Source organism: Mya arenaria, chromosome 12 (genome assembly GCF_026914265.1).
Source record: "Mya arenaria isolate MELC-2E11 chromosome 12, ASM2691426v1".
Lineage (NCBI taxonomy): Eukaryota > Metazoa > Mollusca > Bivalvia > Myida > Myidae > Mya > Mya arenaria.
This window is the reverse complement of record NC_069133.1, coordinates 63903888-63929274: the sequence shown is the minus strand read 5'-3', so window position 1 is coordinate 63929274 and position 25387 is coordinate 63903888. Positions and strand designations below refer to the sequence as shown.

Sequence of the window (25387 nt, the reverse complement as noted above, 5' to 3'; positions counted from 1 at the left end):
AAAAGGGATATAGACTCTTAAAACAACGGGTTTAGTTTATTATTGTTTAAATATATCGTGTTCATGTTGATATGTATGTATTCCGTTTTCTTAAAAAGAACCTACATTTCCAGCCAATGATATCACCTTTCGGTCTTCAATAATTACTACACTTAAACAATAAGATTTAAGTTTTACAACTTAACAGACATGGTGTAACATGTGTTCTCCCACTGCTAAAACAAATTGCAATCTCAGGCATTAAGAATATTTTAGGTAAAAATATAATGATTAAGAAGGGCTTGAACACTCGATTTTTTTTCGAAGATCATACACATTGTGCGATAATTAGCTTGCGTATCAGTCCATTTGAAGGGTTTTGCATGTATCTTTTGGTAAACGTTGATTAAAAAATCACATATTGAGTTCAATATCAAGCAAATCAATCTGCATCAATAAGCCTCTCCTTTACCTTAATGGATATGATATGTCACCTGTATGTGTATATATGCTATTCTAGATGACAATAACTACAAAGTCGCATTACATTGTTGATTGGGTAGTTCTGACAAGTTCGACACAAAAACATATTCAATTTGTATCGAGTCATTTCCAGAAAAATGTAAATGTTTTTGATCGGAACTCTCATAAAATCTTCTTTTGTATAAATTGCTCAACTCCTAATTACCTTCACATGTTGCAACGGATATTTGAATTATGCTAGCTTATTTTTGAACCTCAAAGCTTAATAAAAAAGAAATTAAACATTTTTAATTTTGATCTTTCAAAGGACGTTTGCACTGTGGAAGGCCGTAAGGAACATTTAAGGTAAATGGTTAATGATTAAGAAGGGCTTGGACACCCGAAAAGTTTAATTATAACCTGCAAACTGCTAAATTTATTTTTCGAAGAACATACACATTGTTAGGGCGATCTTAAGCTCGCATGTCGGACCATTTAAAGGATTTTGAATGGATGATTCGGTATACAGAGATTTGAAAACAAATCACATATGGTGTTTAATATCAAGCAAGACGATCAGCACCAATAAGCTTCTGATATACCTTAATGGTGAGGATATGTCACCAGTATGCGTATACTTTATGGTTGATGACAATCGATCAAAAGTAGCATTATATGTTTTGTTTCCCAGGATCTCTATATCGATGCTGTCGTCAACATTTACAGTACATGTTACGTTTTCCCCTGCAGTAACGTTGACAACATTGCATCCCTCAACAGTTGGTATAACCTGGTCTGAATTTAAAAGAAAATTCAACATAATAATAAATACACTTCTTTACGACTATAGCTATTTTAAAGTGCTTGAGTTTTGCAAATAAATCGTTATCCCAAATTCCTTTGAAACTTGCCACATTTCTGTCTAATGACTTTACTCTCATGATTACTTACTGAAGTAAACGAGTGTGGCAAATAAAGTTCTCTTTACGAATACCGTTTGGAAGTGATACTATAAGGAACCCCAAATTATAATTATATCAGTATTAATTAAATGTTGATGATTACAAATATGATAACCTGGCATCGATTTAATCGAGACGTTAAATTCAGTGATCCTGAAGGATTTGAAATTATATAACTACATAAGTACTGTAGACAACGCACAGAGTGACGAAACGGCCACACAAAACTTAATGCCAGCTTTTGCATTACCTATTTCCTGCTGGTCTTTGTCAAACTGCTGTCTTCTATTCACTGTATCTGCGGCGATCGCCGGATTCAGTGTGAGTGCAAAGTCGTAAATACATTCTGTGCTTGATGTTCCTTTACAAGCCTCTACGGCCAAAGCCATTGTGACATTATCAACCTCGTCCAGAAAGAGTGGTACATAGGAAGTGTTGTGAAAGTTATCGTGATCTTTTCCATCCTCATAGAAGAACACTGTTGTACTTTCATTTACAGCCCCTAGAGCAAGAGCAAATAAATAATATGCAGTCCCAACAAAATCCAAATCAACATCATTGAGATGAAATATTATGAAATCAGCAAATAAAACCGGATTAATACTGACACACGAGATTTTCATTCTGATTAAATTAATTCCCCTTACTTGAATGGTTTAAAAAATAGTTCAACATTTTATGTGTGTTAACAAACAACAATACATACATATATTTATATGACAAACTACAGAAACAAGCACAGTAGTCGAAAGTTTAAACATAAACCCCGTTTAATGGCACAAGGTCAAGGCCAAAGACATAGGACACAAAAACAAACACTCACCAACCCAAAACATGGAACAACAGCTCAAAACTCCACAAACAACACAGTACATGTATAATATATTAACAATAAGGGGTGTTTACATGTTTGACCGTAGAAGAACATTTCACGTTCCGATGAGGAGGAGTTAAGAGCAGTTCCATTCGGAAACTTCAAGTCATTAGAAGAATCGCCGTCAAAATTTCCCAGAAGCCCACATGTAATGTTGGCAAACCTGGATGGCACTATTGTACTCAAAGAAAGCATCTCGACACCAACACCTACGTCCAGCATAACACCTGTTAAAAGTCAAAGCCATTGGTATTAACTTAGCAGATTTAAGCTTAGTACTTCATGACGTCAATGATGACATAGTTGTCCCTTTATATCGAAATGACTCTAAGCTATAAAATTCAAACTAATTCGTTTCGAAGGAGAGATCCTTCGGAAGCAGAAACGATAGAAATGTATGGCAAAACGCAATGTCGGGCTTATTGGGTGTGGTCGTTGATATTAATGGTAGAAGTATCATTGTCAATGTCCTTTTGCGCCGTCCACTACGTCATATTGAACAAACAGTGAAAAATCACCTGTGTTAATAATTGACTAATTTAATACCGAATCAAGAAAACAAGTATAGAGATACCTGTGTTTTTGAAAAACACCCTTGCAGAACCATTGTTGTTTGAAATAGATAGCGTGGACGAATCATAATCGACACCGGTCTGGAACTGTGTTGTAAGGTCCACTCCGTTTCCGTACAAAATAAATCCTGCAGGACATTCAAAATTGAATAAAGAATCAATGTAAATGCATTATTATACAATTAACAATGTATCAAATGTAAAACGTTCCCAAATTGAAATATTATTTTTTAAACTATATAGGCGCGTTTTTGTCAGGTCTTTATTGTTAGAATAACTTAAGTACAGATTATAAAAAGTTTAACAAAGACCAGTTTCTGCAACTTGTTCTGCAACCTAAATTTTACCTTCTTTAGCTGAGTTAAGTTCTACGTGAAGGGAGGCATTTGTATGATCCTTTGCTGCGAAAGCACTGAATATAGTGGCATCAGACAAGTTACCATCGTGCTTAATGGCTCGCTCGGTTCGTGCTTGCAAAGTGAACCAGGTGTTGTTGGATTCCGTCAGAAGAAGTGTGTATTCTCCAAGCCCGTTGAAAGTATAATTCATTCCATCCAATGTGCTAATATGAGGGTCCCCCCAGAATTTACCTTAAAAGTATAATTAACAAATCAAAGAATTAGAAAAAAACAAATAGCGTGCGGACAGGATTCATTCTAGTAAGAACCATTGTATGCAGTATATTTTAACAGGCATGGAAAGATAATATATATATAAAAATATATGTATTCTAAGCATACGTCTTTAATAAATTGGCCTCGTAAAAGTTGTTACGAATTATCATATGACGTACGCGCTTTCGCCAAAAAATTTTTATACATTTGTCTGCATTATATTACGGTTTGAAGTACCTTGACTATAGGGTGACCGCGTGTAACAAGTTCCAATAGGATGGAGCTGATAATATAATTCGCAATAGTTTGATTTGCAACATTTTTGTTTCATTCCAACATCATATATGGCATGATCCCTCGCGGAGAATGACGGGTGGAAGTGGTATAAACCGCCAGCAAGTGGTCGCCCCTCAACAAATCGACGTGACTCGCGATAATAGCAACAAGACTAAAGAGAAGGTGTATTGCATATATAATATAAGTATCCTATGGTTCGTTCTAAGCCACTTTTGAAACGCTTTCCCTAATATAAATAAGTTCTAACTTTCGTTGAACAATGTTTTGTTGTAGTTTCTTTCATGAATGTAACCAATATACATCGAACATGCAGACCGGATTACACTTTGGTCTAAATGAAAAAGACGCCAAAATGACCCTTTATCTCTCACCTGATAAATTATAAAAAAGTAAGTGATTATTAAGGATGTTGCTTCTTGTTAAGGAGGTAACTGGTTGCCGAGAAATTCGATGGTTGATAGAGATGGTGGATCTTGTGAACGGAAGTCAGTTGTATTTCCAGGAAAGGCAATAAGGTGGTTCTCCCCCGGGAAAATGATTGTGACGGCAATTGAAGCGGACTGTTACTATTGACGTCAGTAGTTGTTGAAGAAGTCATTGGTTGCAATGTATAAAGGTAGTTGTTTAGGAAGACATCGATTGCTAAGAAAGTCATTGGTTTCTAATAAATGCTTAAGAGGTCATTGGGTGTGATAAATGATGGAAGTTGCTAAGGTAGAAACTGGTTTTCTAAGAAAGTGATTGGTTGTTAAGGAGGTCATATGTTTCTAAGGAAGCTATTTGTTGCTGAAGATGAAGGTAGTTGGTAAGGAAGTTACTAGTTGCCGAGGACGTAATTGGTTGCTAAGGCAGTAAACGGTCGCTAAGAAAGTAATTTATTTCTAAGGAAATCATAAGTTGCCAAGATAGTCCCTGGATGATATTGATGTAGGTAGTTTCTAAGAAGTAATTGGAAGTCGTTTGTTTCTAAGAAGGTCTTAAATTGCAAAAAAGGTCATTGATATCTTAGGCAGTAATAAAGCTTTGGAATTATCTGGTGTTAATTGGTTGCTTAGTAAGTTATAGGTTATTTAGAAGGTTAATGGTTGCTAAGGCAGTTAGTTGTTTCTAATAAAGTAACTGGTGGCTTAGGTAATCAATCCTTTCTAAGGAAGTCATTTGCTGAAAAGAGGGAATTGGTTGATATAGATGAAGGTAATTGTTTAGTAGTTATTCGTTGGTAAGAAATCATGAGATTTTACTTGTTCCTAGGGAAGTCATGGTTTGATATGGACGGGTGTGAAAGTATGGCGTTCTCTGTTTCTACGAAAGCAAGTGTTCGCTATGGAAGTCATATGGTCATTGGTTGATGGATGATTTAAAAGTTGCTGCTAAGGAAGTCATTGGTTGCTAGAAAAAGGTCATCGGTCGATAAGGAAGTCATTGATAGATAAGAAAGTATGTGGATGATCTCGACTTATCCGGTTTCTAAGGTAATCATTAGTAGGTACGTAAGTCATACGTTTTAATAAAAGTAGTAAGTTGCTAAAGTTGTCAATAGTAGCAAAGGAAGTCACTGGTTGCTTAGAAAGACATTGGTTTCGTAGGATGTCGTTTGTTGCTCAAGATGTCATCGGTTGCTTATGAAATAAGATGTCGCTAAGTAAGTCGATGGTTGCCAATAAGGTCATTGGTTGCTAAGAAAGTAAGTTGTAGTTAAGGAAGTCTTTGGTTGCTCAGGAGGTCACTGGGTCCTAAGGGAGTAATTGAGTGCTAATGAAATCATAGGTTGCTTCGCCAGTTAGTGGTTGCACAGAAAGCCATTGATGCCGAAAGAATCCATTGGTTGCTAAGGCAATTATTGGTTGCTATGTAGAAATAATTGGGACTAAATACCGAATGTAAATGGTCTGGGCCATCAAAGACTTTTTCAAAATTAAATAAAGAAGTATAAAGAAAACCTCTCGAACGGTCAATGGTCTTTTTACAACATGATTTGAACTATCAATGTAAAGGGTTCTAAATGATGCTGCGAACTAAATATCAATAATGAGCGCTTTTTGATTTCAAGAATATCTTAAAAAAAAATTAAAAATGTTGAGGACGGACAACGGACGATCACAAAAACTTCACATTAAGCGCTTTGTGCTTAGGTGTGCTAAAAATAAATGAATATAAAATATATATTTAAATGTCAATAACTGTAGTAAAATATTCGTTTACAAATTTGAAAATGAGGGAGGAGTATGGAAAATTTGTGCATTGTAATTTTTCCCACAGCGATTTATTAGCGAAATTAAAACTAGCGCAACATTTAAGTTACCGTTGCTTATACTTTGCAATATTACAGAAATCTGCAATAATCTACTTGTATTCGAATAAATATAAACTTGTGTTTTATCTTATGTCTGAATTTGAATAAAACATATTTACAAATCGAATAATCTACAGACTAATTTGTAGAATGATCATGTGCTTGCTTTCAATTTAAGAAGCATACCTTTCCATATGGATCAAATATACTTCTATGCCACATGTCCACACAAACAACATCTCCCTCAAAGTCATCCACACTTTGCCACCAGAATCGTCGAATTTTCGAACCAATTATCCAGTACCAAGGGTCAAACCTTGCAAGGTTAAGGTCACATGGACATTCCGGTAGGTAGATAGACATGATTTCGTGATACGTGCCTTTAACTGTCATATGTCGATTGTACCAATCTACGCAATCCAAAACGTCATGGGATTTCCATTTTCCAAGACTAGACACTCGATTCAATAAAAGTCCCTTGACATCTGAAAAAATACATATATATTGATACATTTTCACGTATGAAAATGTAAGAACACTAGCATTTCGTATACTTTATTTTGTATGCCTTAATCGTGTGCTTTAAAGGGGTCAATTATGTGGCTACTTGGATTACCCCCGTAGTTTCAATCGATTTATTTACATCAATCAATTAATATATATTATATGACATGTATACAATTACTTTTACAAAGTTCAATTTTTGAACGACGTATACTTCTTGGCAATATATTTGCATACTTTTAGTTTGAGAATGTAGATCCATCTAAAGAGCGTTTCGTTTGAACGAATTGGCATTGGTTTTTGTTCTTTTTATGTCAGCATTGTAAAATCCCACCCAAACATTGACATCTTTCACGCTTTTGTGTTGCAACGTCCACTGCATTAAATCTCTTGGATAAATTCTCATGATGAATGTCGTAAGTCCGTCCGAAACGAGAGCGAGCTGAAAAGATGCCACCTGAAAATATTCTAGTGTTTAGATTATAATTATAATGTTATGCAACGAACGTTTAACGGCTGTCTACCTTTACATTCCTAATTTGGTTTCAACATTGACTGATAACTATATTAATAAGGAGTCATAACATTTGACATTCGACATCGGTTGAGAAGGGGACATGTTCCATAAAGAATCGTAAGTCAATTCCTAATCAATTTCGTTAAATTTTCATAGTCAAATTAAAAGAAAAGTATTGAAGTTTTTTTTTTAACAAAAAAGTATGATTTGTTTCAATAAAATCAATAAAATATTGTATTTGAGAAATTATTAAGTTTTAATTTAATGTGACCAATGAGATATTTAAATTAAGAATGCGACTTAATTTTTGGTAGTACATTTTTCTCATTCACTCAGTGTTGATTTCATTCACACACTTTATATAACTGAATTATAAATCACTTATGAGTTTTTAGACCGTATTTAATATGCCAGAATCCTACTCTTAAGTCAGTTACGTTGATTTTAGGTGGTCGTTAATATAGCTTTTTGGCAATGTTCTACAACGTTTCTATAAACGAGGTGGCTATTCTTGCAAAAAAATATTAATACAGTACCTAAAAATAGAAACCAAACACCTATACCTAGGAGGCAGGCTTTGTTAACTTTGAATCAAAATCATTTCCCTGACCAGTTTAAAAAGACACCTGTAGTAAATATTCGTAGATTGAACTTACATCTAGCTAATACTTGTCAAATAATTTATAATACAGATTCAATAATAAACTTTTCTCAAGTAATTTAAGAGTGGTAGTCTCTCCATTAAAATTACCAATAGTGCGAAAGTTACGATTGGGCTTGTTTCCTAAAATTTCTTCGTGCTGTTCTGGGAAATGTATTAATTATCGGTTCATGATGGTAACTTGTACCATAAGGAAATACCAGAAAAGAAGAAGGATTTTAACCCAAATTATAAATTTGTGAATGACATTCCAACCGTTTAGTATGTTTGTGATAGTTGGGCCTGGTTTAATTTATATAAAGCCAGTATTGTAACAATTAAATACAAATGTGTTAACGCATGTCTATAACATTAGAAAAACAAGAGCATAAACTGTCGCAAAATACGCCAGTCCTATTTAAGAACATCAAATATGGTGATAATTGATTGTATTTTATCAAATATAAAGAGCGGCCACTGTAAATAAAGTTTTTTGCAAATTCGAGGGTCATAATTCTGGAGGGACATAGAAGACCTGACGAATAAAGTTATTATTGGACAACAAACTGGACGCCCGCCTGCCCGTAAGCCGTAGGTGAAACTATAATACGTCCCGTGCTATCAACGAGCGTATAAAAGTCTAATTTCATTTCAAATAGCCTTGGTTTTACCGTATGTGCTACACAATATAGCTTGCAAATTGACTGAGACAGAGAACATGGCGTTATACCTGCTTTATTTGTAATGATGCAATGAAATTGCCATCAAAATAATATACTAACTGATGAAGAATGGAATGTGTTATTGTGAAGCGGTGAAACCTTGTTCCAGTCGGCAATAAGCAGAAACTTCGGTTCAAATGAGGACCACTTTTCGAATTCTCTGACAAGATATCTGACAATGTCGATATCATTTTCCTGTTCCTCACTGAATGGAAAGTCATTTAAAATATCAACTGTTCGATATGAAATTGATTGTGTTCTCTGTGTGTTTATTTCAGCATAGTACGCAGCCATAATTGGAACATCGTCGAAAACATTACCATGGCTATTTTTACGGCCACTGGTGTTTGGAGGTCCAGGGTTGGTGTGTGGTTTATCAAAACTTACGTACCCGTTAGAGCAAACCTATAAATGTAAAGGTCAATGCATACAATTAGGTTCAAGCATAGCTGAATCTCCTGTTTAATGATAATTATCGTACTTGTTTCAAACTATTTGACTACCGGAATAAAATAGTTTCTGAATGTATGCTCCTTAGTTTTAGAGTTCGTTTAAAATAATACACGCCCCACATGCATTTAGGTCGTAGTATGTACTGCCAAAGGCAATAAAACAATTAAAGACGGTCAAAGGGTCATGCCACATATAATATATGACTTTTGGTAATAGACATAATTATTTTGCATAATAATATCATTTTCATTACTTATATTTCACAGATTTTGCTTGACGTAGTAAAGTAGCCGGTTTAAAATCATTGAAACAACGTCAAGTAATGATTGAAGCAAAATTGTTGGGATTATCTCGCAATTTTCCTATAAACACAAATTAATTTGACAATTTCCTATATTGACATCGATTTCAACATATATATATATTAACAGACTACTCGAAGAAAAAACTCTTACATATATTTTGTATCTTATCCATTTGAACACCGGTATTCCTGGTGGAAATATAATAGCGTTACTACATTGTTGCGTGACGGCAACGTTTTTTGAAGAGCCGTTGTGAAAAGGAAATAGTGGCACTGAAATAGAAAGTTCCATGAGGATACACGTATCGTTCATAAATACGTTATGTTAGAGTAAAATGTTTGTTTATTCTAATGTTACCCCTCTTAATAGAGGTTCAGCCCACTGAACTTATGAGACACCTTGATTGATGAACATTTTTTCTCTCCGTTCCTACCCTTTACGCATAACGTTGGGCAGGAATGCAACCGTAACCAATACACTTAACTATTTCTGCGTCAGCAAGCTGCAATATCAGAACAACCCCCGTATATAAATCGAATCTTCGACGTAGTGGTTAGATTGCTCGTGTACAACCAAACCACTAGAGGCGGTTAAAATATATACACCTTGAGTACATAATCATATAGCAATAACAATATAGACATTTTTCAACAAATACGACAAAACGATAAAACATACTTCTGTTGCAGTAGTTTGTCCTGTTATCATAAACACCTGTCTTGCAGGAACAAACGCCTTCAACGCATTTTGCATTAGGAGTTAAACAGTATTTTTTTGTTTCCACAAACTCCGCCGATAGGTGCTTTAATTAGAATGATTCGTGTTTAGCACATTTATACTTTGATCAAACACAGATACATAGAAAGCATCGACTTGCATGAAAAACATTGTTGCACATAGAATGAATGAACTAGTGTAGTAGTATTCTAATAACTCATTTACTCAAATAGATAGACTTAGGGTTAAATATATTCGAACTAACATTTTTGCACACAGGTCGGAAAATCGGTGCTCCATTCTCCGGAACCTTCGCAGTTTATGGACATTTCACCAACCAGAAGAAACCCAACATTGCAGTTAAACGTCACGGTGGAGCCAAAAGTTGTTGAATATGGTTCGTCAATGAAGCCATTAATTGATGTTTCAATTACTGGACATTCTAAACAGGGATGAAACAATGTTGAAATTTTAACCAGAATATAATTAACCTTGTTTCGTCATTTTCATTATTCTCCTTGATGTGTAAAGACAAATCTAAACAATATACTTTTATAGAGATAGACTGATTTTATTACAAGTGTGTTACTTTTAATGTCGCAGATTGGGTAGTCACTCCATTTGCTTCCATCCAAGCATGTTATTCTAGAGTCCCCATTAAGATCGAAACCAAGAAAACAATAAACTTCTGCACTGTCGCCAAATCTGGTTCCGGTATCGAAGAGAACTTCGCCGTTGTCGATGGTCAAATTTCCACAATCTTAAAGAAACAAAAATACCAAGTTCAGGAATGTTAAATATATTTCATATTGTCGGACCTTTAAGAATTGCATTATGATATGTCTTTTTTAAAAAGTGTGGTTTTACCTTGAAGCACACAAGTAACATTTTCCCATCCGAAAACTGTGCATAGGATTTCACCAGAACCACCAAGCGAGTAACCCTCATTGCAAACAATTGTTGCAGTGTTTCCAAAAGTGGTGTCACCAGATGTTGTAACTTGCCCGTGAGCGACAGATAGTGGCCCACAATCTGAAATAATACACACTCACATTCCTTTAACAGTATATGTGTAATAATAATTGCTTCTAAAGAAATGTTGCTATTCAGTTGTAAACGACCAAATTAAATACTCTAAAATACATATGAATCCGGATTCATATTTGAATTTACACTACTGTACCATGTGTTCGTTGTATTAATGAACGAATAAAAGAAAGCACAAGATAAACAGTTTGAAATAGAAATACTGGCAAACAAGTTAGAAATTTCTACTAGCGCGTTTTGAATATTTAAACTCATCAAACGTGATAGTTTTCTGTTTTTATAGTGTTTAATCTTCACCTGAAGAGTCACAGACAGGATTATCGCTCCAGGTTCCGTCCGCCTGACATTCTATAACAGAGTTGCCGGTAGTTTCTAAGCCCTCCTCACATGATATTAATACAACAGTTCCGTACGTGGTTACGGTGGTGTTCCTCTGGCCCATGCTTGGGGTTGGATCTCCACATTCTGATAAGAATTATAAGTTTTCTTTTGTCAGTGATATCAATTAGGCATTATATATCTAAATATAAGTATCGCTTTATTTTATGTACGACTTGAAAACACAACAAATAATGCGATAAGTGTATCGTTTGTCATTTATTCATAATCATTTTAAACTTGTTTCATACAGGAAACAAACCTCTTATAGCACAGGAAGGAATTTCACTCCAAGTTCCGTTAGCAAGACATTCGACTGGAGTTGTCCCCTCAGGTATATACCCAGTATCACAGCTAACAAGAGCTATCTCGCCAAACGTTGTAACATTCTCAATATCGACCAGCGCATGATGAGTCTCTATCGGACCACAATCTAAATAAAGGATCACTTTGAATAAAAGTTCAATGTTTTATCGTCGTGTATGCACATGCCATAGGCAAATTATAAAACTAACAATCGCTAAAATGTTGTGAAAGTAATACATACATGGCACAACAATCTAATGCTGATAAAATTTTGGAGAGGAATCTACTTTGGTCTGCTTGATATTTTAAGCGCTGAACCAAATAGGTCTACTAAGAATGTGTATGCATATGACAGGAATTATTCATACATCAATCAGAAGATTGTCTTACCCACAATTACACATGTTGTGTCATCTGACCACTGCAGATTCTCTTGGCACTGAATAACTGAACTCCCTGAGATGTAATACCCCTCGTCACACGTAATTTCTACAACTTCATTCAATGTGGTCTGTGAAACATTGCTCCTCCCGTTTTCTGGTGTAGGGTCGCCGCATTCTTAAATACAAAGGACAATTGCAAGCAATGATAAAACTTGTCCTGTAACAATAAAAACGTTTAGAATACATCCTTAGTATACGTATAATAAAATGGAAACTATCTATGTTAGATCAGAGCATCAGTTATATTCAAAGTCCGTAAATATAACCGAGGGAAAGAGTAAACACACTCTTAAGGTTTCATTTTAACCATCACATAGAATGTTTATGTAGTTTCCTCTCGATATGTAAAATAGCAAATTATACCAATTAAATGACACTCTGGTCGACTACTCCATGTTTCGTCATTCTGACAAGTTATGTATTGATCGCCTACTAAGTAGTGTCCGTAGTCGCAAGATACTTCTAAAACTATGCCGTATACAAACTTTGTCCCGTTGATCGAGCCATTATCTGGTGTTGGGTCATCGCATACTGAAATATATTTTTAATTCATGCAAATGTTTGTTTTTAAAAACGTATCAATTTTAAAATAAAAATAAAATGATTCTGATATTAGCTTCTTTCTATTAGTTTAAAATAAAACAAAATATGTATGCATTTGGTTGTTCCGAAGTGAATATGCTAATGAAATACATATTGTATGCATTGGAACAATTTCAAAGATTATTATTTTTACTAAAATGTTTACCAAACATCCCATTATTTTAAATTTTACCTGTGCATTTCACGGCCACATCTTGAAGGTGTGAACAGTCATCGTATGTAACATACGAACAGTTGTTAATATGTGTGTCAGATAAACCACATGAAAGATCGTCGACAAATATCGGCCCAGTCCCGGCGCCATATTCACCATTCAAATACACGACTTGTGCTGGACTAAAATGTATTTGAAACAACCATGGAATACATACATTAACCTACATAGAGTGATTTACAAATCAACGTGCACGACTTTAATCGTTGACTTTACCCATTTAGTAGCCACAAATGGGACTGCAGATGCCTAGACACAAATCATGAATTCATAATGAAGTCCAAAAGCAAAAAAACGAGTCAGGTTAGAAATTACGATCACGTGACACAAATGACACACTGCCAATTGGACCATAACAGTTTTTATGAAATAATACATTTATTTAATAAATACGTTGTGGTGATATTCTGGATTGTCACAGGATTCAAATTAACCAGACCTATTTTGCTAAAGATATACCGCGGTTATTTATTCAAATAAGCACGTAGGCTTATGCAAATGTTTGCAAAATATTTAATGTTTACGTTTGCATTAAAAAGCAAATGATACAAAATATTCGCAATCAGGATCATGATCACAATCATCATACTCATCATTATGTTAGACGCTACATTGAAACTCACGGGTAGCCAATCATGTTACAAATAACGTCAGCCTCTTTTTTGCCAAATCCGTCTCTGCATATAGTGCCCCAAATATCCATGGACTTGATCTCAACTCTTCCTTCCATTTCACTCTGGCCTCCAGAAAGGCGAACGTCCTGTATATTGAGGGGTCTGCCTATTATAATATAGTGTCATTATTTGTGTGTGAAAAGCATTACAAATGATCTAACATATCCAGAAGTTGAAGATTTCCATCTGCAACAAGAGTTTTAGATTACCTTAAATAAGGTAGTTCCTGCAATGGCATTTGGTGATAAACATGTTATATCGCTTAAAAATATATTTCAATGCAAACTTATACAAATAGAAGCTCGTTACTGAAATGACAGAGGTATATCGAGCATGCTATGGACGTTTGATAAGCTTAAAAGCTTAATCATATCCTCAGTCTCCAAACCAACCATGTTATACTTATGTTCGTGTAAAAAACTAATTTCCAATAAAGTCTAAACAATTTGTTCTGAAAAACAAAATATGAATGCTCACTGTATTCTTGACACTCCCCTTCTGTTACCCATGCTCCGTTTGCATGGTCGCACGTCATTTTTAATTCACCAACGTATGTCTTAAAATAGGAGCAATCGGCGTACAAAGCTGATTCATTGTATGTGAAATATCTGATTCCCCAAAAGGCAATGTCTGGTTGACCACATTCTATGGAATAACATATAGTATAATATATATAGCATGGCAATTATTTTGTAAGCATTTAACATAAACAAGTAATCCGTTATGTCTTTATAATTTGCAAATACGTTTTTTAAAAAAAACAATTACCATTGCACACGGCCGAAACATCTCTTGAATGATCGCAAAACCCTTCGGAATGATATGGACACTGGTCTAGTGACGTGTTCGTTTCGCCGCAAAAGAGCCGGTCAATATGTATCGGACCTGATCCTTCCCCATATCTCGCTCCCGTAAAGTAATAAGCCGCGCCAAAACTGAAACGGACGATAACGATTTTATAAAGATTGAAAAACACAATATGTATCTGTATTAGTACGTATTTATACCAATAGTTACACGTACACATGCAAGTTGTTTGGGACAACTGTCTTTCTCTCTTATAGCTTTCACTGACGGTAACGAAACCATTTACCATTGACGATTGACCTGAGCGTGTATTACCTTTTGGCCATTTCAAACGGAGCTATGATGAACATCAAAGAAGCAATTAAACTATAGAAACGAAAGAAAAGTCACTCACTTTTGATTGTAGAATTTGCATATCATTTCCGCGTCATCCAGGTCAAATAAGCTATCACAAACAGTGCCATAAGTTCCGTCTATCTCTATTTCTACACGACCTTCATAAACCCCGTCACCATCAACAAGACGGACAGACGATATGTTCAACGTAGGACCTTTGAAAAGAACGAATCAATATTTTTGTTAATTGTAACTGCGTAAGATAAAAATATAAAAGTACTGTAGAATGAACGTTTAAACAAAACACGTTTTGCTATTCGAATGTAGCGTACATAATGTTTGAAAAATAATATGATAATGAGTGATATATAAGTCAATAATAAAACATTTATCATGCATATAAATAAATCACATAGAGAAGTGATAAGTACAATTATAGTTTGTAGTAAGTTATATGTATCGCTATATTAAAAAGCAATATCAGCAATATATATTAACAACCACCGTACTTTAGAAGGCCTCTACATAACACATCCAGTTGGGTTTTGGTTCAGACCCCATGGTACCCAGTCCCCAGCCGTGTAATCCATTATATCTCCCGGATCAATCTGTTATTCCTAGACCCTCATGTTATTGTCTCTAAATCCGATATCCACGTATCTTTATGGGAAATGCCGTTGTCAATGGAATGCTTCGACATTGGTGTACGCTGAAGTCTTACATCTGCCTCGTGATTTTTTAGTTTACTATTTATTATTTAACTATTTCTTTCGCATAATTATCATACTGTTGTTTTTTTAATATGATTTTCTCTACAGTTGATTAGCAAACTTTGCTCTGCAGATTTATGAAATACATTTCTATTTTCATTAATCTGTGCCACCATGTAATGCATACACACTATATTTTAATCATCATATTATGTTTCCTGTTATATATGTATTTGAATATGGCTGTTTTTCTCTCTTAACATACATAATCTGCTTTTGCTGATTTACGACGTGCATCGATTTGGCGTTTTTTTATACTATGACGTCATTCCTGTTTAAGGTAATTCGACATATTACATTTTCCATATCTTAAAAGATAAAGAGGTTCTTTGTAGGTATTTTGAATTAGGCCTGAAGGTCAAAACGTCAATAAAGAGGAACATAAAGGATTTTTACAGTTACATTCAATGAAAACAATTATAGTGATATGAAATGATATTTTATTTAACTAAAAGTTCAAATATATATGTGCTGACGTATTACCGTAGAAATCACAGACTCCAATTTGCGACCAATTACCATCGATACATTCAATTACAGGATCATCCGCCAGATACTCATAGTGGCAATGGACGGTTGCTATGGTTCCGTTTGTCGAGTATGTTATTTCACCGTCTTCTTTCGGAGGTTCGCATTCTTTTGGTAAAATAAAAATACACATTAAGCATTCAGATATGATAACAGGTTTCGAATTCTTAGCTTCATACAATCAATAAACTCCATTTTCACGTCACAAATGTACATCAGCATACCTTGTGAACGAATATCTAAAAACTGACCAACTATTGCATATCAATCGGTGAAAGCGAAAAGGTTGTCTGCTTCTTTATTTAAATCAATTAGAATCTTTACACTTGCATTTCTCCACTAGGGTTTACTTTCGTTACATGGCATTTCAAGAAAGAAAACCATACAGCTTGAATTAGGTTTTACCATACATTTCTGAATGAAAAGACATCTAATTTTATGCATATCCGATTGATATTGAGAGGATTTACAACGGTTTGGTTTCAGATTAACTCGATTTTTTAGCTTTACATTAATAATAAGCGAACTGAACCTCTATTCTGTGAAGAGAAAGAAGAAATTCTTATAACTCACCGGAGCACAATAGGGACACTGTTTCAGATAAACTGCAATAGTATGGTGTCATATGATAGCAATCCTGTATGTGATAATCGTCTTTATCGCAAGTAAGGTAACCAAACGTCATAGGACCTGTGCCTGATCCATGCTTTGATCTGCCGTAATATTGCAATAGTCTGTAAAACAAATTTTACCCAATGAAACATATTGAATTTGACAATATGTTCTTAATAAGAGACTTATAATATTTTTGAAATCATATTGAACGATGGTTTTGTCTAATCAAACGAATTCAAATTCACAAAGACATAATAAAGATAAGAGAAAAAATCAGAAGAGGCATACGTTGGTCTAATTTCAGTGTCATGTTTTCAAACAAGAAGTCAATTAGTGCTCAGTTTATTCATGAAATAAATGTGAAAAATTCCCCTATACCGTATGATGATTGAGGCGACTGCCACGACTTACGCTAAACTAATTTATAATTTGTTTGTGATATTTTAAATGAATGTGAAAAATAAATTATAGTTCGAAAATAAAAGTAATGTAACTAGTTTCATCCAAAAAAATGTCTATGGAAATGGCAAAATATAGGGCCAATGATGCAAAATTGCACTTGGTATTCAAAACTCACATAATTTTATATATACATATACATTGTTTGGTTCACTTACGACATGTTCATCATTCGGCAAAGTGTATTTCCGTCTTTAAAATCAAACCATCTATCACACACTGTTCCCCAGTAATCGTAGTTTTCCTGGATTTCTACTCGGCCGTCATATTTACTGGTTCCATCGGCGAGGCGAACACCCGTCACGTTAAGTGGTCTGTTTGTTACTTAAACATATAAATACAAGACTCATTTCATATCCCAAATACATCCGAAATCAATGTATGCCCATATGCACTAAATAGTAATACAAAATATAGCAGTATATTTTATACGTATTTCATTAATTCAATCGACAACCATGTGTACCTCTTCATTCTATACTATATACACAACAACATTGAAACTCTGATGGAAAGGGATATGTTTATCTGTAAAGACCTAGGAGCCTGCCAAACACGATCAATTCTACAGCCAGACATACAAGTGTATTGTCAATGTTTGCCGCTCATACAATTATCAACAAGAGAACTTTTATTATTTTTATATTTTTTTTAATCAAGATTGGCTATCGTTGAAATATATCTCTGTTTCTTTTAAAAAATAGTACTAAGTAAGATATAGACTTATTAGTATGTTTACATGTTTTTCTATGATTACGAGTGAAATAAAGTATGATATTACATTGAAACCAACAATTCTGTTCTTTAATGCTTATTTATTTAATATATTTTTCTAAGTACAACATTTTTTGCATACCCTTTTAGGGCATCGGTAATCACATCTTGTATTGGTCAAGTTATTGTGATGCATATGTGGTATGTGCTTGGTGTTTGTACGTTTGTATAAGGTGTTTCCACATGAGTGTCTTTCGTTCAGTGTCGTTTTTGCCCTTACCTTGTGCTTTTAAACAGGGTTAATATTTGAGAGTGTGCCTACTTGGCTTGACTCTCTAGTTATCATTGTATTATTGTAGTCGGGTCGTTATCCAGATGAAGAGTGGTGACAAAGCTTCGTTGTTCTTGTTGACATGACGTTTTTCAGATTAAATATGTCATTTTTGTGTATTAATCAATAAATAGTTGTTTGAAATTCCTAGGATATTCGTCTAACAAAATCAGTATGAACAGCTATCTAAAAACTTAATATAACATAGTATTTATGTTCGCATTTGTTTTCGTTCTGTAATGATTGTGTACGAAAGAAAATGTTCGAGCATTTACATTCAAATTACCATGTGAAGAATAGGATTACCTTTTCGCAAGATTACTGAGTGTTATGTTTGTTTCCATAAAAACCTATTTTTAAACATATGCAATATAATTTAATAATTATTTTCTTTGATATAGTTTGATGTTTCAAACGTGTGGTAATTAGTTTTGATCTGAGGGAAGAAACAACAATATATTTTAAAAATAGTTAAAATTGCTTCAAACAATTGAAAAAAAAAACACATTTAAACTTATTAAATGAATTTTAACCAGCGGTCCTATCAAATATTAATATTGATTTTAATGACACAAGGCGAAATACGTACGATAACATGTCACTCCAAGGTCGTTGTTCTACGAACATTCATCGCGGTCATCATATATGCATGCAGTCAGATCATTTTCGTTGCCTTCACAATATAAGTTTTCAATATGAATAGGACCAGTCCCGCCTGCGTGTGTCGACTCTGTATAACGACTAAAAATATCTCAGAATTTATAAAACACATTTTAATAGTGTATTAATATCAAAATGATTAAAAAAACAAACAACGTTTATCATCACTCAAACTATTAACATTACAGTTTAAACTTTAGGAAGGGCATCCGTTGAAAAAGTTTTTTAAGCGATCTTGAATAAAAAATAAAAGTGTCACAAAAATAAATTACTCAACTATTATTGCAGAACATATAGCCTAGTATTTGTCAGTTTGTTTACAGCAATAACTAACTATTAGTATATCGTTTTGATTTGAGAACCAGATTAAAACGAATCCTATTTTGAAATATGGTGAAGGGAGGGCTATCACGACAGCGTCATACCTTTATGGCGTAAGGTAACATGAGAAGTTTCAATACCCCATAAACATGATTGATAAAATATGTGATCCAAATTTCTTCCATTATCCTTTAATATGGTGTAAGAAAAATGAACAAAACACATAATTATGTTTAAACTCTTAGTCTAGTGAATCGGTTCTGATCATAGTGATCTTATACCGTATCATGGGTGTTGGATATTTGGAACGAACAAAACATTCAACGTTAAAACACTGGACCGAAAGTTACTAAAAGAATCTTGACCGTATATGGCTTAGATCCAATACGTGTTCTGTATGACTTATACTTATACTGGTTTAAAGCCACAGTAAATTTGTGTTCCAGTGATTTAGTGTTTCACTGTCCGTATAAAGGCGGTAATTCTGCCATTTATTGATAAAGCTTTTCTGACGCGTGTGTTGTTTGTTCGTGGTGATTGTACATTTTGTTTCTCTCGTTTGATGTCGTGTGGGACCTGGCCTTGTTTCTCTATACAGGGCTTATATTTGAATATAAAGTTGCCCGGTTAGCGCAGTGGTTAGCGCACTCGCTTCGGGTTCGATTGGCGCATTTTTCTAATAAAAATCAACGAGTTTTAATGCCAGTTTGAGGCATATAATATTTAGAAACAGTTTTTGTGTCAGTGCATGATAGCACTATATTTCATGTGGTGAACCTCTTATATAAATGTTTCACTCATGGCTACGCCACCCGTGAAAGACAAAATCTGGTGCTCACTTGATCAAACGAATCACGATCTAACACTGAAACAAACAATTACGTGTTCTTTAAACTGCCATGAAGGTTAATCTAAACCAAATTTGTCCAAGACAGACCTCGCGTTTAAAACGTTTGCTAGAAAATGGATTTAACAAATTATGTACTGTTCACTATTATTTTCCCAAACATTATGTGCTCATTTCATCAAAAAATGTGTTAAACGTTAGTTCAACCATAAGCAGATGTTGAGCAGTACTTATACTCAGTTAACTTAAAGTAAAATAAAGGCAATATTCCTTTTACATCATGTAGTACAATACTAAGAAAAATGGGCTTTGTATAAAATCAAATACAGCAAATCTACATTCAACATTTTACGTAATGCTAATCGAGACATTAATAGTATAAGATTGTTTTCGTTTGTTAGTTATTTAGATCATGCCTTTATTTTATCAGAGTTTTCATGGAAATTTTTGTTTACATAACAGTTTTGCAGTTTTTGGCTATCTTTTTTGCACTCTTTTTAAAGACAATAAATTGTTTTTTGTATCAAAATCCTCATTTATATCTTACATTTATGCGGTGACATACATATACCAGTTTTTAAAAATATAATCATAACAATTGTAAAAAAGTTGTTCTTTCAATTTTAAAGCATGTTATTATAGTTAATGTACATCTAGCTCTTACGGGTAACATTAAAAAACTCCTCAGATGAGAATGTTCCCTGTATGGACAACTGTACGATGAAGAAAAACATATTATCTGATGTAACCGAAATGAAGTAAGAAATAATACGAACTTACAATGCTTCCAGCATTATACAAAAATGACGACTGTGTTTTGATAACGATAGTTGCTATAGCATATATTTCCCCATGTCCCGTTAAATAGAACCTCGACCATCGTAAAAACCGACTCCGTCAACAAGTCTTATGTCTTCAAGCAAAGAAGGGCCTGAAAATCACTTCATAGAGAAATAAAATGAATAATACATGCCAAATATATGTTTTAGCTACATTTTGTAAGCAGGTGTACTGCTTAATACATTCGACGTGTTTTTCCTGTTTATCATTAAGGTTAATATATTTTCCTTTAAAATAATACCTTTTCCAATGCTTCAGGAAAATATGATTCGGCTTGAATTTTAATTATATTATCATTTGAAGCTTAGTATGTTATTACAAACAGCAACAAACATTCTTCATTGGTCCTCCACGTTCCATTGTTGAGGCATATGTAGTCAATTTTTATTCCAGAATGGCATTCAACAGTCAATACTTTATTAGAAGAGTTATATGATGCAATGTTTCCATTCTGGATGTCGATGATTCCACATTCTGAAAAAAGACATGAATTTGTAATATATTTTCCAGCAAAACTGTTTTATAAATAACGCTTAATAAGGAATTTGACAGTACCAAGAATAAACTGCTTAAAAGCTATGAATACCTGTGCATAACAAAGAAATGTCTTCGTTCAAAGAACAATCGTTATCAAAGGGAGAATAATATGAACAACTATTTATATGGTCCTCTGACCCGGCACATTTAACATAATTCATCAAAGCTGGCCCCGATCCTTGTCCAAAATAAGTATTTTTCATGATTGCAGAAGATCTGAAATTATAGTACAGATTATAATCCAAAAGAAAGGGTGATATCAGTCAAACATTTACTGTTACTCAATGAACATTATAAACAAAGAACACAATTCGTCAATTGTTTTGACGTCCAAAAACGAACAAAATCTTGAATACTAATTATAAGATTTTGGTATTGTTATAAAATGCAAAACTAAATGATAACTTAAGGGCAGGCACACAGTTAACTAAAGAAAATTATATACCGTTCGGATCAATGATACAATTTATGGGCTCAATTCGTATAGAATTCGGACAAAGATAAGGCCCCTATCACACTGTCACGATGTTCCTTCATGATGTTTGACATCAATTTGAGTCCACGTTTATATGGGTAATGTCAGGGTATGGTGACGAGACAGTCCTTGGCAAACATTCACATATTGCCATATAATTATAATAAAAACGTCATTGTAAAATGTATCAGAAGGTTATAAATAACCCTTCCATAATTGTATTTTGTGGTCATAACTAGGCAGTTGATTTTGGACGGCGATAAAAGGCGATATGATCTAAGACTTTATGTGACAATTATGACTTTTATTGTTCAACAAAGTACGAGCGTGTTGGATGAATTGCGGGAGATGACTTTCGACAGTGCTGATATTAAACAGCTAAAGAATTGCGTTCATCGTTCCGAGAAAGTGTGGGAAGTGACTACATTAGTACGGCTTTATACGACAGCTTTTCGATATACCCTCGATATAAGGCGAGTTTAAAACTCTCCCTTACCTAGTGGCAAAAGACGTGACAGTGTGTACAAATCACTAACACACTCGTGCATTTCCGTAGTTATGTTGACCAACTACCAATTCTGTCGAATAATTGTAGTGTATGAGTTTTCCTCTCTCGAGTATTAAGAAACAACGCCGTAAATGATCAGCCATTGCTCCACATAATATATTGCAACAAGTCATTTATTAAAGTTAGTGTCGTGCTTTTTTATAATTAAAAACATGTACTCAGCCTTGTCTTATTGTCGGCGATAACGCGTTAACAAATAAGGTAGTCGGTGACAATCGTTCTGAAGTTACTTGTTACTCCCCGACCATATATTAGAAATAACGACACTAGTTTGAGTTCATACGAGATTTTGCGACCTTCTTACGACTTTCTAGCAAATCTCGTAATAGTATGGCATAGGTATTAGAATCGAATGAATGTATTTTACTGTTTTTAATGAGTTTGTAGTCGTTGTGGCTACAATATACGTTCTAACTTATAAACTGGTGCAAGCTGTTTATTATTTCAACCTTCTTTAGGTTAGGTTTGTACGTTGAATTATTTCATTATTAATTAGCAGAATAATAAAATGGTTATAACATCTTGACCTACACGGTGAATTTGTATATACGTCATGTAATGTTGCAAACCGAAACTGGTGAAATGTTTAGCTCAAGTAAACTATTATACTTTATACTCTTTTGCAGATATAATTAATAACGCATCGTTTGTTTACGCACACTACAAGAAATTTTGTCATAACAACGATGTTAATCTCGACTTACTTTAAACCCATCATTCTGCAGAGTACTGCTGCATCATTTATGTCAAATAAGTCTTCGCAGATTTTGCCCCATTGGCCTTGGACCTGTAATTCTACCCTTCCTATCTGAGGATCTCCGCCGTCTGACAAACGTATTCCGGTGATATTGAGAGGGTACACTTCAAATGTAAAACATTTAATTATATTATTTAAGCTGTTCATGAAAAAGCAAATGATAAAATATAACTATTTATTTTATTTTATTATGCTTCCATTCTTTCACTTTTAACAAGTAGATAGATCACGTTACAGAAACAAATTTCCGCAGGAAAATCGCAGGTCTTTTATGAGAAGTTATTTGCCATTAACGGTTGCAAGGTAATAGTACGAATCGACTACTCTTACCATTGCAGGCAGAATAGTACTGGTAGTAGCATGTTGTAACGGTGTCGTATTTGCAATCGTCAAGTGACTCGTACGGCTCAGAACAAACCATTTGGTCCATCATTGATGTAACACTGCTTCTACTACCGATGTTATAGGATCTTTTCCTATAAATGTATATAGTATATTGGTCGGGTCCAACAAACTGGCAGGTTTGGAAGGTGTTCGTTATTGATTGACATATTAGTCACAAATAAACAGTTCCTATAAATGGGCAAATCTTATGAAGAAAGGACGTCTAAAAAGCGTTAGCTATATCAATTGTGTTATTAAAACATCCAAATTAATTGATACCTCTTTAGAAGCTTTTTATTCGAAGTAGTTTCTTCCTTCATTTTTTTAAATTTCTTTTGTTTCAAACTTGTTCGTTTATTATTTGTGTGATGCCGAGATTACAGTTGATGTAAACGTTATTATGTAGATCTAGTTAAAGTTTATTGCTTTCTTTATAGCAGCTCAATTTCTTTATTTCTGTGAATGTGCTGATGTTTTACTCATTTTGATTTTCCAAAACAAAGTGTAAAAACAATACAATTTGAAAATATGTTATATTTTGTTTCTAGGTATACCAGATTAAAAATGTAGGATTTTTTTTACCAGCACCACAACAACAACAACAATAACAGACGGTTCAATGCCAATAAAACGGTGTGCTAATGTCAGAATAGCACCTCTTGTTGGCATGCGTACACGTACTGAATATGTATGACGTGATACATAATAAATATGTTGTAGAACCACAGAGTCCTAATGATACAAAAAGTATCATTTCGTGCAAAGGTTATATAAAAAATAATACGATATGTTAATAGTAATAGGGAATATTGTGATAAAAGTTCAATCTTTGGAATTGATATTCCGAGTTGATTGCGTTTAGACAATGCTTACCAATACCGCTGTTCAACCGAGTAACGTATAATCCTGATAAAAAGTTTGAAACAGTCAGATTACCGGAATACATTTTCAGTGTTTCTCTAATTATAGTCCGTTTAACTTTTAAAAATGATCGTAAACGCAAGAAGTAATGTAAGAATTCTTTTTTTTTTTATTTGTTCCAGTATAAGACTGCAATACATTTCACCGCATGTAAACCAAAAGAAATGTTTCACTGGTGGCAAAGACACTCTTGAAATGTAACTTTTGATGCTTACTCTTAGACATGCAATCATCCTCTATGTATACCTTGTACAATTCGTTCAATTACCCAAGCTTACTGAACACTTCCACTCGAAAAAGACGGTACGTATCTTTGCCCACACAATAAGAATTACACATCGAGCATGTCAACGGAAATTTTTTGGAGCTATTATTAATCAAGCATTGTTTTTGGTGAAATCTCATATTGTTTTGTTTTTATTTGCATCAAATATTCGATGTGTTTGCGTTTAAACAAAATTGAATTAAAGCCTTACGTTCCACCTATTTCGTTACAAACAACACGCGCCAGCGCAGATCCAGGATTACTATTCGAAAAGAGCGTAGACCAATATGAATGACCACAAATCGCTCCCCATGTATTACCTACAAGTACTTGAACAATACCGTCATAAAGTCCGACACCGTCAACTAGACGAACGTTCGTGATATCTAAAAAAGGTTAAGTAAAGAAGCACATCATTTGTTTAACTTATTACGTTCATGCAATATGATGCTACGTTTACCTGGTCTTATGAGAAGCATATGGTTCTTGAAAGTTAATATTAAACGTTATTCATGAAAATAATTCGCTCAAATACAATGTTCCTTATTAAAACAGAAGGAAGCTTTTTTATCCTTAGTAAGAACTCTTCATCTGTTTTATGTATTACTCAAAAATCGTTTTGAAAATAATTTCCAGTGTTTCCTTTCTCTTACTCACTCAAAGGTCCGCAATAATT

General features: G+C 34.0%; 1 protein-coding gene across 1 annotated transcript in view; it reads right to left on the bottom strand.

Annotated features, from left to right (window-relative positions):
* The window catches only part of LOC128210878 (uncharacterized), a 58235-nt gene that overhangs the window by 22415 nt on the left and 10433 nt on the right, over positions 1–25387 (bottom strand). Inside the window, 25 exon segments of the mRNA XM_052915232.1 lie at positions 1044–1236; positions 1654–1905; positions 2310–2504; positions 2852–2977; positions 3197–3439; positions 3701–3911; positions 6240–6538; positions 6915–7014; positions 8497–8841; positions 10250–10353; positions 10779–10958; positions 11256–11423; positions 11599–11769; positions 12033–12200; positions 12449–12616; positions 12861–13024; positions 13526–13682; positions 14054–14221; positions 14345–14511; positions 14778–14934; positions 16009–16125; positions 16591–16751; positions 17250–17415; positions 18726–18877; positions 23089–23245. Of these exon segments, the coding sequence (XP_052771192.1) occupies positions 1044–1236; positions 1654–1905; positions 2310–2504; positions 2852–2977; positions 3197–3439; positions 3701–3911; positions 6240–6538; positions 6915–7014; positions 8497–8841; positions 10250–10353; positions 10779–10958; positions 11256–11423; positions 11599–11769; positions 12033–12200; positions 12449–12616; positions 12861–13024; positions 13526–13682; positions 14054–14221; positions 14345–14511; positions 14778–14934; positions 16009–16125; positions 16591–16751; positions 17250–17415; positions 18726–18877; positions 23089–23245 (4489 nt within the window).